The sequence below is a fragment of the Tachyglossus aculeatus genome, chromosome 20 (assembly GCF_015852505.1).
Source record: "Tachyglossus aculeatus isolate mTacAcu1 chromosome 20, mTacAcu1.pri, whole genome shotgun sequence".
Taxonomy (NCBI): domain Eukaryota; kingdom Metazoa; phylum Chordata; class Mammalia; order Monotremata; family Tachyglossidae; genus Tachyglossus; species Tachyglossus aculeatus.
This window is the reverse complement of record NC_052085.1, coordinates 4,529,576-4,548,229: the sequence shown is the minus strand read 5'-3', so window position 1 is coordinate 4,548,229 and position 18,654 is coordinate 4,529,576. Positions and strand designations below refer to the sequence as shown.

Here is an 18,654-nt window from a genome sequence, read left to right as displayed (position 1 = left end):
TTTTTTCCTTAGTGGTCTGCTTTATTACCGAAAAGGTGCTTCAGACATCACAGCTTTTTGAGATCAGTTGTAGCCATATTAAAATGCAGCTGAGGAATAGGCCAGTTTGTAAAAAATGATTCTATATTTCATATGTTTGGTATTCATGCCACTTTGCTTCCCTGGATTAAGCTACCTTGGCACTTCCTTGGTTTTTCACACAATGTTACTTTGTAAATACACTTGCGTAGTAATTAAATTGAACTTTGATATTTGCAGTTTATGTACTTTTTAAATTGCTTTTAGTGCTGTTGACAATCGACAATAAGATGTCAGCACTGTTTTTTTAAAAAAATCCCTTCTTTAAGGTAAATAATTTATTACAGGAGAGTCCTTCATGGAGGACTTTATGTGCATTTTCATTCATTCCATCGTATTTATTGAGTGCTAACTACGTGCAAAGCACTGAACCAAGCCCTTGGGAGAGTACAATACAACAACAAACAGACACAGTTCCTTCCCATAACAAGCCCACAGTCTAGGGATTTTGGAAGCATGCAGTTGTTTGTTTAAACTCTCCCAGTTAATCAAGTTTGGATTTCCCATTTTTTGAAAGCATAAGCTTTGGAGAATCAATCATTTACTGAGGGATTACTGTGTGCAGAGCACTGTACTCTAGACTGTAAACACATGGTGGACAGGGAATATGTCTGCTATATGTTTTATTGTACTCTCCTAAGCACTTAGTACAGTGCTGTGCATCCAGAAAGTGCTCAATAAATGATAGATTGACAGACTAACCACTTGGGAGAGTAGAATATAACAGTGTTGGTAGACATGTTCCCTGCCCACAGATCATGACTCCATGCTTAAGATTTCACCTGGTTAGAGGATATTTACTGTTGAATGAAAGTCCTATTTCTCCAATTGCTTTTAGAGAAATGCTTCTTTGTAAAGAAAATGATTGCTAGGGGACTCCAAGTAGGTGGTATTTTTGAATAAATGAAACACTGAAAATGTTAGTGCCTTAGGGTGGGCAGATTGGTCATTCCGTTTTGGATACACAATACTTTTATAATACCACTGAAGAGAGAAAAAATTAAGACTGTTAACTTGAGTAATTTCTCCAAGCTGATTGTGGACAGGGAATGTTTGTTATATTTTACTCTTCCAAGTGCTTAGTACAGTGCTCTGCACACAGTAAGTGCTCAATAAATAAGTCCAATCTTTCGGGGAACTAACTGTGGGGAACCCTATGCCATTTCAGGTACCACTCATAGGAGAGATATTTAAAGAGAGGGAGTAGATTGGACTGATGATTTTCAGATGAGGTTCATAAAAAGGAGGTTCCTTAGGAGGAAAATTACATTTAAAAGGAGGCTTTCTGGAGAGTTTTGATTCTAATGAAAGTGAGAACATTGTGAGATAGTAAAAAATAATAAGCTTGCTAGCGGAGATACTAAAAGGGAATGGTGTGCTAAAATGGGTATCTGGTGGCCTCATTTTATTTTGGATTCAAGATCTTGGACCAAATTTCCAGATCTTTGGGGCCTGAAAAATGTTTTTACTTTGTGACACATTATAACGGTTTCACCCATAATTAGTTCAGAAGATTTAGAATGGATGAGTGTTCTTTACACTCACTTATTTTAGTCTCTAGTGTTTGGGTCAAAGTATAGATTTGAAGCTCCAGAAAATGTGTGTATATTCTGAATTTGCCTACCCATTCACTTTCTGAATTATTTTACATTCACTGTCAACTTATAGAAATGGGGAAAATAATAAATGTCTTAGAAGAGAGCCTAGAATGGAATTGAAAGCTAAATTGTTCTCTTATTCCCAGAAAGCAATACTGTTTTTACTCCAGGAATTTTCAATTTCAGTTTTATCAGGAGGGCCTTCTTTTGATCGTATTCTGCTTATCTGGATTAGGAGTTATTGGGTATGGGCAATCTGATTTTTTTTTCCTAATCTTTGCTTACCATACTATAAATTGTGGCAAAACTTAACTAGGATGGACATCATAATTAACCCAAAGCATAGTTTAGAATGCTTTTTTGCCAGTAGAAGTGTTCTGTAAATACAGCATGTGCTCATTATTAACAGTGAATTAATTAAATGGGCTATTTCTTTAACACAGGTGTAGGTGGTCATTTAATCATAGAACCAGGTGGAGGCACATTGGCAAGGAGTTGTACCCGAACATAAGGATGTAAGCTGTGCCATTACTAGGGCAGATCAGTGGTCCAGGCTCATCCAGCCCAGTGTTCGGTCTCCAACGGTAGCAACAGGGTGCTTGGACCATATAATGTTTCCCCTCCTGGACGTACATCCTAAGGGTAAGGAATGTGCCATCTAATATCCCTGACCTTTGTTCAGTAGTTAAATGATTGGAAAACTATTTTAGATGCCACGTATATGGTGCCTTTAACCAATTTTAAATGACCATTTCTAAAATTAGAGACAAATTCTAAATAGAAGTTTTGTGTCTGATTGGAGACAGTAGGGAAGTCAATAAACAGACTTCTTGGATTTTTCTGTCATCCTCTTAAAGTGTTAAAAGTTAAAAACCCTGCTCATAAGTTAAAGTAGTTTGTATTTTAAAATGCACTCAGCTGCCTTTTAATGTTCGTTTTCATTCTCCAGTTTGCATAGAATATTCTTGGGAAATTAGAGAGCATGTTTTTGGCAATGTATGGCTATATACAACGTGATGGAGTGTCAGAAGAAAGATTTGTACTGGTATTAAAATACAGAGTCATACTTAAAATGTTTCATTCTGCTGTGGAAATTTGCCAGTATTTTCAAATATGCAAACAAGTAAAAATGAGGTTCCAAAAATTAGAATTCTTAAAATTTTCCATTTAGGATTATTTCTACCCTAAATCTTTGTCTTTTAAACATTGTCTGAATTCCAAGCTTTTTGTAGTAGAATTACCCCTCCTTCCCCATCCTCCTCTGGCCTGGCTTCCTTATTATTTTCTTTTTCCATTTCCACTTAGTTCCTTAATTTCTTCTCATGCCCTCCCATAGGCCTTCTCTTTCCTTCCTCCTCTAATCCCCTTTCGGAAAGGCACTTTCTTAAAGCTTCCACAGAAGCCCAGATGAATTGTGATGTCAAAGAAAAGTTCTCAGTGGGGCCCGTTTTGAATGGTGCCTCAACAGGTGTTCTGAGTCCCAAATGTTCTCAGTTAAGAAGAACTACTCTGCCTTGCAGAGAACTGCAGATAAGAGGGCTGGAGATTGTATGGATGCTTCCCTGTCTTTTAACCCTTACTACAATCAAATTAGTGACCTACTTAAGGTGTGAGTCTCCTATATAGTAAGATCACAAGGTGTATATGGTTATAATCATACCATGTAGAAGAGACAAGAACACAAGGTAAGCATGATCTGTTTTTAGAACTACTGTTTTGTGATGTCATAATGTGAAGAGAGGCTTGCGGAGAAAGGACTGGAGATTGTGTGCCTAAAGAATTTATAGGTAGTCTCTTCTCTGTTGGATTTTCAGCCATCGGTAGGTATACAACGGCTGTGTTTAAACCAGGCGAGTGTTGGGGAATTAATTTTGTTGTTACAGGGCCATGGCTGTGGAATATTTTGTTACTGCAGCAGTGGTTAACTGAAATATGAAACTGGTTTGATTGGTTTTTTTGGTTTTTTGCTTGTTGGGGTTTTTTATTTTTTTGGGTTTTCTTTACAATTCAGTTCTTGTTATGTCTCCTGGGCAAATCTTTAGGAACCTGGATCCTTGGTTCTGGAAAGAAAGTAAAGTGATGTGTCTGTTCCCCCCCACCCCCAACCTGGAATGTGTCTGTTATACTGTTGTGTTGTACTCTCCCAAGTGCTTAGTACAGTGCCCTGCACACAGTAAGCACTCAATAAATATGATTGATAGGTGACTGCAGTAGGATGTCAGAAGTTGTCATGCTAAAGATGGGGGCAGTAGAAGAGGTAGGTCCAATTGACGTGGATATATTTGAAGGTGGTGCTGGATTTTTAAATGTCACCAAATTTCAGAGCAGTTAATCTTATTCTATAATGGCACTGATTTTAAGGAGTATTATAATCTGACAAGATACTTTAAAAGAATTGAAGGTAGGAAATATTGCTGCTCATCTTTAAGGAAAAAAGGTTTCTGATGTGGATTTTAATGTAAATTTTCTGTGTTCATTATATATATATATAAAGGTAGCCCGACTTCATCTTTCTAGTGCTCATTGAAAATTATTTAATTTGTATCTGAATTTATAGAATGGAAGGATCTTTTGCTTACACTTGTACTTTATACTGAGTGAAAAATCAAGGAAAGATAACCTTTTCTATTTCTATTTTTCATGCATTTCATGTTTTCAGTTGATATGCAATGTATATAAAAAGTTGACACCCTTCTCTAATTTCAGTTTCATGTTTAAGTGGCCTGTTGTGCCTTAATGTTTTATAAATTAATTTGATTTTTATAAGCTGAATTCTCCCAGTCTCTAAGTGTACTCTTGTATAGGCACTTGGGGAGAAGCATGGACTCCCTTTGACCTTTTACTGATCAGATCAAAATGCAGCACAGCTGCTAGTGCCCTTCTAGCATAACATACTGTACAGCTGAAGTGCTGGAAACAACTTGAAATCCTAAGGTATCAGTGGAGCATTAAACCTCAAAAGCTTTTGACCTTCTCACCAATAGACTTGGGATCCATCAACTTTTGTGCAAATGAGGAGGCTCATCCAGATCCTAAGGCTACTCCACAATGGTAAGGAGTGTATTTTCAGAGTGGAAGGTGCCCTGCCTGACCCCTCCGACCTATCACTGGAATAAAACAGAGCTGTGTGATGGGCCCAGCCTTTTAAAACCTCATACCTGTTGGAGGATGCCATGAGAGAGCAGGAAGCTGGAATCCAAATATTCTTCCAGTTCAAGAGGAAACTTTTCCACTAGGATCAAAGGTCTTTGAGAAGGTTATCTGGGAACTGCTGTATGCTCTTGACCATTTTCCGGAGACCCATATTTAAGGAGGCAGAGCTTTCTGTAAACCGCTTCGCCATCGGGATGACCAAAAAGCCTGAAGAAAACGGAGAAAAAGCACCAGGGAAATTCATTCATTCAAATGCTATACCCAGCTAACAGTTTTCTTCAACCCAGAGCCTAATGGTGCATAGGCAAAACACTTTGCAAGTCAACAGAATCTAGTGTGGATACACAGTGGCAGTGAGCACCCAGCTTTATACCAGATTGAAGGTCTGTGAAGTTTTGGTGGTGTTCAGTGTTCTGTATGACTGAGGGCTGGGCATCTGACAGCTTACGCAGGTCACCTGTAAACCCAATTTGACATCAAATGGCAGATCAGAATTGCCAATGACGAGATCCTAGGGCACCATGGTGGGCTTAAGGTAACCCAGTAGTTCTGGGTGAAGAATGGATGATGGCAGACCACCCAGGCAACTGCCTTACGGCGAACTGAACGGATCAATGGGGGCCATACCCGCCTCCCCCCCACAAAGAATTGAACCACACATCACTTCCATAGCTTTTCCTGTCTCTCTGAGGGCCGGGGCTTGCTCCGTTCAAGAATGAATGCTAGAGCTGTGTCAGGGCTCTCTCCCACCCCCAACTTTGAGCTGGGAACCAGACCTCCCAGTCCAACGTGGGCCCAGCTTCCAGCTGAGAACAGACAGGTCAGATTCCTCCAGGCATCTCGCCGAGCCCCAACTGCTTTCCTCCTGTGACCCTCAAGGCTTGTGAGGGGGTGTCCCCATTTTCCCCTCTCCACCCTGTGTCTTTATCTCCCTCCCTGACCTCTCTGTGCATGTGTGTGTAATCTGCATGGGTACCTCCAAATCAGTCGATCAATTGATGGCTTTTATTGAGCACTAATTGATCAATGACATTTATTGAGGACTTTTGTGTGAAGAGCACTATACTAAGCACTAAGTAGGAGCCTGGGAGAGTACAGCAGTAGAAAGACATGTTCCTGGTCCTCATTCATTTGATTGTATTTATTGAGCGCTTACTGTGTGCAGTGCACTGTACTAAGTGCTTGGGAAAGTACAATACACCTCAAGGAGTTAATCTTATGAGGGGCAGACAAAAATGACTAAATTCAGTAGTAAAATCCTAAGGAATGACAAATATAAGCAGGATGAAGTACACATACGTGAAAATAATGGAATGTATAGAATGACCCTTTGAGTGTGTGTTGATTTTACGTGTGTACCTATCCGCCTTCCTTACTGTATGTGTGTGTAAGTGCATACGCTCACACACACATGTGAGCGTATGTACATTATGTTTGTACATATTTTTTACTCTATTTATTTTATTTGTACATATCTATTCTATTTTATTTTGTTAGTATGTTTGGTTTTGTTCTCTGTCTCCCCCTTTTAGACTGTGAGCCCACTGTTGGGTAGGGACTGTCTCTAGATGTTGCCAATTTGTACTTCCCAAGCGCTTAGTACAGTGCTCTGCACATAGTAAGCGCTCAATAAATACGATTGATGATGATGATACGCGCACAGGTTCCTGCAGCGTAGTCTCTCTTTGGCTCAGGAAAAGATTAGGTACCTGCCCCGGGACCCTCAGGCTTCATGGGCCCATCCATAGTCCTCAGAATGGTCCACACTTCTGGGTCAAGAAATTTTCAAAGCAACTCAAAAAGCCTAGGGTTCTTTGTTCAGAACCTAGAACATGCTCAGTTGGAGAATGTCCAATAAAGAGTCCCAGGAACACCTCACCCATCTTCCCCTCCGAATTCTCACTTCCCTGTGAGTACTACAGTGTGGAAGGGGGAGATGCCCAGAGCTAATCTTTGTCCTGCCTCCGAGGTAAGTTCTCCTGCTGTCATGTTTTCTTAAAATAATTGAAACGTGTCATGGTCCACGTAAGGATGGCTTATTGATGCGAGACTATTCATGAGGATTTCAGAGTAATGATAATATAAAAATTTCAGATGTACTACTATTCTGGACATTTTGTCCTGGAAAAATATTTTTATCAGCTGATATTATATATAGCATTTTGTATGATTTACATTTAATATTCCTATTCACTCACATGCATACTTATACATACCCACTCTGCCTCTCTTAAAATTGTAGTCCCACATTCCCCCAGGCCCACAAATATACACACATATACACAAACACACACCTACCTGCTGCAGGTGATAAATCTAGGAGGAGCAGGAGCACAGTGGAGGCCTTGGAGAGCAGGTGACCAGGAGGGATCTGGAAGCGGAGGAACTCCTGCCATTTTTGATTCTGTTCCACAACCGGATCACTGGCCCAGCTATCTTTGCTCTTATTTCTGGCTGACTAGGTTCAGTTAAGGAAGGTGTACCTATGTCTCCCTGACCTTCAGCATATCCACCATGAGCTTCAGGCCTCCGCATTGGGCTCCAGCCTCAGTGCTTTGAGCCATGTGCCAACCTTGGGGCCCCTGTAACAGGTCAGCACCTGCCTAGCAGGGGTTCAGGAAACTCTGTATAGACACTGATATTTTATTGGATGTTAGTGTTCCTTAGTTGGTAATGAATTATGTCAGCAATTGAGCTTGTTTACCAGTCCAGACAAATGACTTTCCAAGGTTACTCAATAAAATGTGGCTTGTCCTATGGTGATCATGTGAAAAGTTAATGGTGCCCTGTCTAATTCGCCCTCCATCTCAGTGACTGCTGTTTGAGAGCAGAAAATCTGCAGGAGGGGATTGATTTTACTGATAGTGTTTTGTGGTGTGCAGGAAGCAAGTAGGCAGGCAGAAGGGCAGTGGATTGTAGAAATTAATCTTTTTTTACTCACAGGATGCATTTTGAACTGTATGGATGTAGGATTTCACTCTTCGAAAATGTAGCTGTTCAGGTTCCCCCTCCCCTGTTTTTTGGTATGTCATTCATTAATCCCAAGAAAACATTGAGTAAATTGAAATTTTTCCACCTCTACTTGGAATTTGGGAGTGTGGGGAATGATGCTTCCAAAAAATACCCTTTTAACAGCCAAATAAACAGAGAAGTAAATCTTCCAAATCAGTCAGTCAAAAGTATCTATTGAGCACCTTTTGGGTGCAGAACACTATTAAATGCTTGGAAGACTGAGGTAGAAGGCATTATCCCTACCCTGCCATTATCTGGATCAGAGAGAGCTGGTATTCCTTTACAAATCCAGCCTCTATCTCTGGCAATGCTTTTAAGACTTACGACAGTAAATTAAGTATTTTAACAATCCAATATTTTAGTGGTACTAAGAAATCTAAGTTCCCAACTCATAGTAATGAATGTCAGTTCTTCTGTTTTAAATTGATGTGGGATTCTACAAAAGTATTTCTTTTAAGCACTAACTTCATTCACGCTGGACTATTGCACCTTACGTAGTGATCAATGGGTTAGCGTAGCTCAATCAATCATATTTATTGAGCACTTACTGTGTGCAGAGCACTGTACTAAGCGCTTGAGCTGGGGAGCTCAAGAACTCCCCAGTTGAAGAAATGAGAGCTGAAAGAAGAAAGCTCAACTGAGGGATTTCTATAGCCTCTGAAAATATTTCTTGGCCTGCTATAGGGGCACCCCAGCCAGGAAAGACAGCAAATCAGATTTGTAAACAGTATTTTTTGAAGTAAATGTTTTAAAATTAATTAAAAATACCCCATTGAGAGAAAAGGAAAAAATATTTTTGTTTGGGAAGGAGGTAAATGCAATTTACTGGGTTCATGAAGTTCATTGCAGTATTATCAGTGGACCAAGTTCTCACAACTGAGGAATAATTGAAAAGAAAATGTGATGTGAAAGGAAACAGGGAAGTCAATGTGGAGGTTGATGCAGAAGTCAGGGGTTTTGGATCAGCATGGTAGTTTGGATGGAGAGGAAAGGGTGGATCTAGAGATGTTGTGAAGGTAGAAATGACAGGATTTGGTGACAGATCGAAAATATAGGTTGAATGAGAAATGAGTCAAAGCTGATGACAAGGTTACAGACTTCTGAAAGTGGGAGTTGGGGATGATGCCTACAGTGATGGGAAAGTCAGTTTGGGAAGATGGGAAGCTCTGTTTTGGGTGGGAGGGAGAGCAAGGGAATCATTTCTCCTTTCAGTGCTCCCTCCCCTCTTGCCCTCACTTTATACTCTGCTGCCCAAGATATTCTGAGAGAAGCCTTGGTAGAAGGAGGGATTGGGAGGAATCAAGGTACACCCATGTGACGGTGAGGGGCAGGGGATGCATGCTACCACGGGGTGAAGTTAGCTTAGTCCCCCAAGCTGGCTGGGCAGCAAACTAGGATAGTATAGAGGGATGGACAGTATGGGGAGGTGCTGACAAAGGTATGTGTAATGCCTGAATGTGTCTGCCACCCAACGTGTGTGTGGTCCAGTTTCTTGTTTGAATCTACCTAATTTCCTTGTACTACTAATAATAATTATGATAGGTAATAAAAGCCTGTACTGTGCTAATTGCTTAGGAAAGATACAAGAAAACCAGATCAGACCCATTTCCTGTTCCACATCAGGTTCAAAATCTAAACGGGAAGGAGAGCAGATAGTTTTCTCATCTGTAAAATGGGAAGTAGGTGAGGCCCAGAGAGTTGTGACTTGCCCAGGGTCACACAGCAGTCGAGTTTAATCTAATATTCTATGAGATCAGGGAAGCAGTGTAGCCTAGTGGAGAGAGCACAGACCTGGGAGTAAGAGGACCTGGGTTCTAATTTGAGCTCCACCATAAACCTGCTGTATGACCCTGGGTAAGTCCCTTAATTTCTCTGTGCTTCAATTCCCTCATCTGCAGATGGGGGATTGAATACATGTTCTCCCTCCTACTTAGCCTGTGAGCCCTCATGGGACCTGATTATGTTGTCTACCCAGTGCTTAGTGCAATGTCTGGCACGTAGTAATTGCTTAACATATACCACACTTTCATTATTAGTCTTCACTGTTATTTTGCTGCTACACAGATTTTGCTTATTTTTTCCATGAAGTGAGTCCAGAATATGACCTATAGATTGTCTAGTGATTTTTTTTTTCAGTGCCAGCCCTCTAAACTCTTTGGAAGCCAGTGAAGGGATGCAGGCAGAGGGGGCTGGCACAGATTTTCATTAGCTTCACTTGCTTTCTCCATACTCTTTCAATCAGTCAACTCTCCTCCTTCTCCCATGGCCTTTCCCTTTGTTTTCTATCCTAGCCTTCCTTTCTTCCATTTTCCTTCTGTTCCTTCTCATAATCCTCCCTCTTTTCACTTCCCTTTTCTCCTGTTCTCCTCTCCTTCCTCTTTACTCTTCTTCCTCCTACCTTTCCTTCTCCCCTTTCCCCCTTTATCCGCCCCTACAACATTTGCCTCTACCTGAGCCTCTTCCTCCCTTTCCTGCCTCCCCCACTCCATTCTTTGCCTATTTTGTCTTAGTGTTGAAGTGGGGCTTGAATTATCACTGGAGTAGTGACTAAAATTCCATGTTGACACGAGTAAAGGGCAAGACCCCTATTTTTTTTTGTTTCTGGCACCGAAGTGGTTGAACTTTAACCGTCACTAGGGTCTTGCTGCCCTGTAGCTCTCTATGTTCTCACCCACACCCAATGTACTAATTAGACTGATAAAGTGCCCAGGACCAAGAGAAAAGCTTGGGATCCCCTGGATCAGCAGCATGGCACCCAGCAGGGCTGTCATCTCTGAGACTGGATGCGGGCATCCAGTTGCTAGTTCCTCCGAGGTTCTGGCTCCAGTTGGCACAGCAACTAAGTCCCCAGGTGCAGTTAACGGGGTCAGTTTATTGCACCCTGCCTGGTGGTTCCTGACCACTGTAAAAGTATGCAAATTGATGCTTTTCAGGACTTTGGGGAATCCTGGATACTCTTGAGTTGGTAAAGAGGGGGTTTCTAATAAAGGCAGTCATTAAATTCCATTGCTTGGAGCAGACCTGCAGCCTAATCCTGGAAAAGAGAGAGAGAGTGTGTGCGCACGAGTACGCACACATGCATGCACGTTTAGGGATAGAGGGAGAATTGACTAGTGCAAAGTAAACTTTAGATTTAATGAATTTGAATACATGAAAGAATGATCTGTGACTGTAGTAACCGTTTGCAATCATACAACTATCCCTTCAGCTGAGCATCAGCTGTCTGATGCTAGAGATGTGGTCATATACTTGCATATTTATATTCTGGCATACATCAGTTCAACCAGTTCAGTTACAAATATGCCTTCCTTTTTGTTTTTTGCATTTAGAGAAGATTTTAAGAAGAAAACCGGGCATAAACTGAGTAAAGCCAAGCAGAGGAGAAATAGAAGAAGAAACAGAAAACTGAAGAATGACAGTAAATCTCTGGAGAAAAGGCCAGCTGATGCTTTAAATCATCTTGCACCAGAGGACCAGGACACATCAGAGAGTGAAGAGGACGACTCAGAAGAAGAGAGTAAAGTTGGAGACCCGGGACAGACTTTAGTAGTTTCTGAAAATCACTGCAGCTGGGTAAGGAACTTATCCCGAAAACCTGATCTGGAACAAGAAGCCTTCCCCCATATCTTCTCGGAGATTTCGGTAGCACTCTCAGGACCAACAAAGAGTCATTCACTTGGAGAAAGCAGTAATCTGTTTCTTGTAAATATGACCTCTAGCCAGAGTGAAAACTCATATAATCATGCATTTGAGCAACGGATAATGGATCAGAACCCCAATCTTATAGGAAACCAACCTAATTCCCGTAGAGGGAATGATTGGCACTGTGGTAAGAAGGCAGAAAACTGTATTGAAGTGAGTCACACAATGGTGTTAGGCATTTGCGACAGATTTGTTTCTGCTAAGACAACATGTGTACTCAAGGAGGAAAGTGCCATAATTAGTGAAAATCACAAGCAAAAGGAAGCCTTGTCTAATCATCGTAGCTGTGTCGTTTCAGATAGTTTTAAAGGTGAACATAAATCTAGTCCAAATAAAACAAACAGCTGGGCCTTTTTCTCAACTTGTTCATCGGATGAACGAATGCAGTTGGGCTCTGGAAGAAATGCCCTACTGGGGAGCTGGCCAGAGGGTCCTCACAAGTTCGTCTGTGAGCAGAGACAAAGGAAAGGCAGACAGCCCAAAGGAGCCTGTTCAGACAGCACCGTGGGACGGATTGAATTGGTCTGCCAATCGAAAGCAGCAGAAGGAACCACTCCACAAACACCGAGAGAGAATGACTGCCATTTATGGGAGGAAGATCTGTCGTTACCCAATACTGAAAAGACACATACGATTCCAGTCATCGAAACAGGAGGGGATGTTCTCAAAAACCACTTTGCTCTGCAGGCGCCGACACCAGTTGCGACAGAGAAAAAAGGGAGGCCCAGAAGGATTTTCAACCTGGCTCCAAACTTTCATCTCCCTAGACTGACTGCAATTCTTATAAAAGAGAGGGACAAGGATACACTCTTAGCCAACAGCCACTGGTTGGAAAATATTGCGGAAACAGAAAAGAGCAGTCTTCCCGAGGTGGACCATGAAAAGGGGAATAAGCAAGGACCCTTAGTAGCCTATAATCAGCCATCCCAATATTATCATGATCCGCTTGAAATTGCTTCATCTTGCTCTGGTGTCAAACCTCATTCTCACAGTATCTTGCTGAGACCTCCCGGGTGTCTTTCTGAGCAATTTCTTCCTCCAGTGCTGCACTATACCTCTAGTTTATTGAAGGTTTCTTTCACTGGTGAGAAACAACTTCTGCCCTTTAAGCTGCAGGCCTTAGGGGGTAATAAAGAGAATGGAAGAGAACTAACTTCTGCAGAGATTTCCAAGAGTGAGCCTGATATTTTGTCCTCAGTTAGAGTCACATCTGAGTATCCTACTCACTTTAATTTCTTTGCTGGAGGTTTGAGTGAAAAGCTGCCCAAGAGGAACAAGCCAGAGCCATTGCAATGTTTACAAATGGAAGACAATCAAGATTCGATAAACCCTACACCCAATTCCATTGCCCTACCCTTATCCCTGGGATTTGCTCTCCAACTTGTAGAGCTGTTTGGATCTCCCGGAGTTCCCGTAGGTAATATTTTTCAATTTATTTTAATACATTTGCCAGGATTTTATTATAATGGTCAACTGACGATTGTTAATACTGTCCAAAGGTTTTCACTTAGTGCATTACTTTGGTAGGGTGGCGTAGCGCTGGAATTAGAATATTCCCCATACATTTTTTTTGACAATTTCACCTTGCTATCATTAACATTTCTAGAAGGGTGAAAATAAATTATTCCGAGTACTCTATGAAAACAAAGTTAGGTAAGGGCTTCTCTCTAAGAAGTCTAGGTGATGGTTAGAAGAATAACATATTTTAAGAAGAGCAGGTGACACCAGGAGAAACTAGATAACGTACTAATGACTGAGTACCTACTGTGTGCAGGGAACTGTATGTACTAAGCACTTGGGTGGGTAAAATAGAGGTAGAAGACTACTTCTTCCCTCAAGGAACTTACAATATAATGGGGGAGAAAGGTACTGAATAATTTACAGATAGAAGAGAATGGGAAGATGACTATGTGAGTGAGTGTTTAGATAGTGGGGCATGTAAGTTGACATGTACAGAAATGCTAAGGGTGGTTGTAAGTGGATGAGTGCTGAGTTGGTAGTTTGGAGGATTTGACTTGGGGGGTTAGGAATTAATCAAGGAATGACTCCTATAGGAAGGGAAATTTCAGAAAGGCTTTGAAGATGGGGAGAGCTGTGGTCTGATGGCATGATGCAGGTTTGCATGCTATAATGATATTTGTCCTCCACACAAAATTCAAGAACTGAGTTTTCATCATTTAGTCCTTCCATATGATCTTGGCCTCCGAGCAAGTGAAACTAGGTAAGAATGATGAAATATGACCCATTTTGTTGTTTCTCGTAGAGTCGTTGCTGCCAGATGACTTCATAGTTCCCCTTGACTGGAAAACCCTGAAGATGATCCATTTGCAGTGGAAGAATTCAGTAGAGGTATAGTACTGTGTCTTATAGAAAGCCCTTTCTGACTGACATGCTTCTTTAAAAAATATTTGGAGAATGTTCAGTAAAGAATGTATCCATCAAGCCCAGAGGTTGAAAGGGTAGACTTCCGATTGAAATGAGGAAGAAATGTACCTGGGTTTGTATGGGTGAAGAAATGTTCAGTGTATACATGGGTTTACAAATCCAGTGGGACAGTTTGGTAAGGAGGCAATTGCACATGTACACCGTCTATTGGGTGTATGGATACATTTTGGAGTTCCTTGGGAGCTATTCGATGCAGACTGGGGATTCCCTATACAAAATAATTGTTTTCTTCATCCAACAGTAGCATTTATTGACTCTCTACTATGTGCAGAGCAGTCCCTTAAGATTGGCAGCCAAAGATCGCTGCCCTCAGAGTTTACAGGCTATTAGGGGAGAAAGACATTGATATAACATTTACAGATAGGAGGAAGGAGGCAAGGCAATTAAAATTTTACAAAAGTTACTGAACACCTCTCGTATTGTATTTATTTCTAGGAGCGGCAGAAAAAGATTAGCCAACAGAGCAAGAAGTCCTTAATTTGTAAGTACAACAGAAGATTCTACTGTTCATATTATTTGCATGGAAGGAATCTTGACTTGGTTCTACAAACTGCTAATGTTGACTTGCATGGAAAACTTAAACACAAAAAGATAGGAAATTTGGGTTGTGACCCTGGCAGCCTTCAGCCTGCTCTTTGTATGTGTTTAGTATTTTCTACAAAACTGGAAGCCTAAATCTTACAGAATGCGGCAGAACTAAAGTTAGGTCTCTGAATTTATTTCCAGGGCTTTATTGGTTGCAAATGTATTTTAGTATTCTATGAGTAAGAGCAGCTAGGAGGAGGGAAGAGAAGTAAATAGAAACATCTCTGAAATTAGGAATAAAAATGAAAATGAGGTAGCTCGCACATAAGCATAGTTTTAAGTTGACATTAAGCTGGTGTTACACTAAACATTTTGCACTTTAAATGTTTAATCATTGAAGTAAACCCAGCTATCTCTGTTTCAGTTGTGCTTTTACCTGGAATTCTGCATTGTGCAATCACTTTATGCAATCTTTAGCCATTTGATTGGAATGCTTTTGTTAAAAAAAAAAAACTGGCTGCTGGAGGAATGTGTATTTATTTAGAATGTTCATGCCAATCCAGTAAAAGCTGAAGAACCAAAATTATGTTTTCTAGGCCAACGAGAAAGAGAAAGATGTTGGAAAGGATGGAAGAAGGACACAAGATTTGGGAGGGGAAGTTCAGATAGTTGGGGGAATTTCTGAGACGTGGGGGCTTGGGTATATGGCGAGAGTTGAGAGAGGTGAAGAATCTTCTAGACTGTGAGCCCACTGTTGGGTAGGGACTGTCTCTGTATGTTGCCAACTTGTACTTCCCAAGCGCTTAGTACAGTGCTCTGCACACAGTAAGCGCTCAATAAATTTGATTGATTGGATCACCAAAGAGAAAAAGAAAAAGGGGTAATTGAAGTTTCAAAACTGAGAACCTGTGGGGAGGAGTTGACTCTAGTGCTGGAGATTTGCCCAGTGCCTCTCACACTCTATGGCCTTTGTCCATTGTGTTCCCGTTGGGGCATGGAGTGCAGTGAGCAAGTAGGCGGGAAGGGGTGCAACACACTGTGAAAGTGCATATGCAGGCTTTTCCTATCAACCAGCACCAGGCAGAGGCGGGACTGGAACTCTAACCCCCTGATTCCCAGAGCTGCGCTCTTTCTAGCGTAGTCCTAGTAGATAAAGTACGGGCTTGGAAGTCAGAAGGACGTAGGTTCTAATCCCAGCTCTGCCACTTACCTGCTGTGTGACCTTGGGCCAGTCACTTAACTTCTCTGTGCCTTACCTCATCTGTAAAATGGGGATTAAGACTGTGAGCCCCTGCGGGATATGGACTGTGTCCAGTCTGATTGGCTTATACCTACCCCAGTGCTTAGTACAATGCCTGGTACTTAGTGAGTGCTTAACAAATATTTAAAAAAAAACAACTTAGGGCAGGGCTAATCATGGGTGATAGTTGGGTGGCTGGTGGGGTGGGGGAAGAGTCAGTCAGATGAAGAAAGGTGTGCGTGGGATGGGAACTGTAAATCGTTGAAGGAGAGAAGGCTTGGAGGGGCCAAGCCCTAAGGATTTGGCAGTAGAGAGTCTACAGTAGAAATGTGTGGGGTAATCCTGACACCATGGCTAGCTAGTGTTTCTTACTGACCCAGTTCTAGCCTCCTCATCCCTCACAATTCCCCTTGCAACAATTTTCTGACTTCCATAGCAAGACCTGTGGCCCCGGGGCACCTACCACTCCTACCGTCCCTTTGGCAAGGACCAGATGTGGAGATTTGGCAAGAGGGGATGGATGGAGGACCTAGTTGGCTATGGGGGTTATAGGTGAGGAATCCAGTCCTCGGATAAATGGAACCCAGGATGTTCCGGGCAAGAAATCCTGACTTCTTTTTGACTCTTGACAATAAAGGCAGACATTTGAATTCTAGGATGTAGTTCTAATTACAGTGATTCTGTTTGTAGCTGATGTTTCCAGCCTCCGGGCTACAGATAAACCTGACCACCAGGAGGAACAGGAATATTCCAAAAGGAGCTTGCCAAAAGGGGACAGAGAGGACAGTTTTCAGGCGAATACTGGTGCTGACTGGGTTTCCATGTCAAACCAATCATAATGGACGATCTATAGAAAGACTTGCATCCCGAAAGAAGGTAAATGTTTCCTTGTACTTTAAAGCCCCCAGAATGTCTCCGTAAACCTATGCACATCCTTAATTATTCCCCTTTTAAAATTACTGAAGCCCAAACTTCTCTCTGTGGCTTAAGTAATGAAGCCATCCATGATCATTACTAACAGTATTGGGACTGGTATTAGCATCCTTGCACTAACTGCATTATTACCAGCACCCGAGTACACTCAGTATTAGTACTAGTAGTAGCTTGAAAGTGCTAACGGCAGTGTTAGTGTACTAGTGACATGGTATTTACGGAGCACTTACCGTGCGCAGAGCAATGTGGGGAGCACTTGGGAAAGCACAATACCAATAGAATTGGGAGACAGGATCCTTGTCCACTAGAAGCTTGTAGTCTATTAGAGGAAACAGATATTAAAGTAAATTACCGATAGGGAAAATAGTACACGTATTAGTACTCACTGATCTGCTACAGTCCAGCGTGCACGCTCGGCTCCCCAAATGCCACCCTACTTTCTGAATTTCAGTCTCGGTGTCCTGCCGCTGACCCTTGCCTGTGTTCTCCCTCAGACCTGGAACTCGCTTCTTCTTCCTGCCCAACAGTCCATCACTCTCCCCACCTTCAAAACCCTACTAAAATCCCATCTCCTCCAAGAGGTCTTTTTTGACTGACCTCATTTTATCTACCCCACCCTATCTATCCCTTCAGCACTTTCATACCCACCCCGACCTCGCAGCTTTTATGTACATATCTTTGCATTCTACTATATCCTATTTCCCTAATCTATGGTAATATGTGCCTCCCCGGTAATAATAATGGCATTTGTTAAGCGCTTACTATGTGCCAAGCACTGTTCTGAGCGCTGGGGTAGATACAAGGTCTTCATCCCCATTTTACAGATGAGGTCACTGAGGCATAAAGAAGTGACTTGGCTAGGGACTGTATATGTTGCCAACTTGTACTTCCCAAGCGCTTAGTACAGTGCTCTGCACACAGTAAGCGCTCAATAAATACGATTGATGATGATGATGATGACTTGCCCAAAGTCACAGAGCTGACAAGTGACGGATGTGGGATTTGAACCCACGACCTCTGACTCCCAAGCCCGGGTGCCCTTTGCACTAAACCACATTGCTTCTATGACTGCAGACTGTAGACTGCAAGCCCCTTGAGGGCAGGGACTGAGTCTCCCAACTTTGTAATGCACTCTCCCATGTGATCTGTACAGTGCTCAGCACACAGTAAACACTCAAATACCATTGATTACAAGTACTAGCTTAGTTGCACTAAGAGTGTTTGCACTGGTATTAGCATCAGTGTACTAATAATATCAGTGCTGTTTGTCTTTATCCTAAATGTGATCCATTGCCAGTAACCACTGTTTTCCAAGGGATTAGAAGGTCCTTCATCCCAGTCAGGAATGGGGGTGGGGGAGTAGGGGAGAGGGTGGATGTGGGAAGAGAAGTTTAGATTTTTGGTGAAAGTGACAGCACAGGGGCAGTATAAATTGGGGGTGTTAACATGTGTAACACAAAATTGAATTACATTAGTCACTATCGCACTGCTTTTAAAAAATATTTTGTTTCAGATCTGTCTCATTTTCGGCACCTCCCAGAAAGGAAGGACCCGAAAAGGCCTCGGTTTCCAACTAAGGGGAAAATGGATTGGCAGGATTGAATTCGAACCCCTGGTCCTTTTGACAGTCTCCTTTTTGCTCTGATTCCTCTGCCTCAACTTCCCTGTTTCTCCTTCCTGTTAAGCAATAAAAAGCAAAAGAAAATGGAAATAATTTGTGAGCATTTCTTCTTCCTCAGGCAGCAGATTTCAGGATCTTACCTACAGTGTGTGTAACTCTGGGTGGCACCTGGAGGAGGGCGACAAGACATCCAGGTCAGTTGACTGAAAACAGAACAAAACCCAACCATACGTCTGGACCACCCTGCCCAGGCTCGTGACGGGTACTTTTTCTGGACGCTGTCCTCCTGACGGGGCATTTTCAGATTCTGGGAAGTAGCAGGACAAATGGGATGTTTTGCAAAGTTT

General features: G+C 42.0%; 1 protein-coding gene across 1 annotated transcript; it reads left to right on the top strand.

Moving 5' to 3' along the window:
* Positions 1–3,271: 3,271 nt before the first annotated feature.
* Positions 3,272–18,394, top strand: LOC119941615. The gene is made up of 6 exons (XM_038762155.1): positions 3,272–3,361; positions 11,171–12,960; positions 13,807–13,892; positions 14,424–14,469; positions 16,444–16,629; positions 18,200–18,394. The coding sequence occupies exons 1-5, from the start codon at positions 3,321–3,323 to the stop codon at positions 16,590–16,592; spliced, it is 2,112 nt and encodes a 703-aa protein (XP_038618083.1). The 5' UTR covers positions 3,272–3,320; the 3' UTR covers positions 16,593–16,629; positions 18,200–18,394.
* Positions 18,395–18,654: the final 260 nt, after the last annotated feature.

What these genes read in the sequence shown, in the direction of transcription:
- LOC119941615 (XM_038762155.1), top strand. Translation starts at nt 3,321, where the DNA reads ATGGTTATAATCATACCATGTAGAAGAGACAAGAACACAAG. An exon ending in AGAAGAGACAAGAACACAAG is followed by an intron (nt 3,362 to 11,170) that starts GTAAGCATGATC and finishes TTTTGCATTTAG; the next exon opens with AGAAGATTTTAAGAAGAAAA. An exon ending in AGTGGAAGAATTCAGTAGAG is followed by an intron (nt 13,893 to 14,423) that starts GTATAGTACTGT and finishes ATTTATTTCTAG; the next exon opens with GAGCGGCAGAAAAAGATTAG.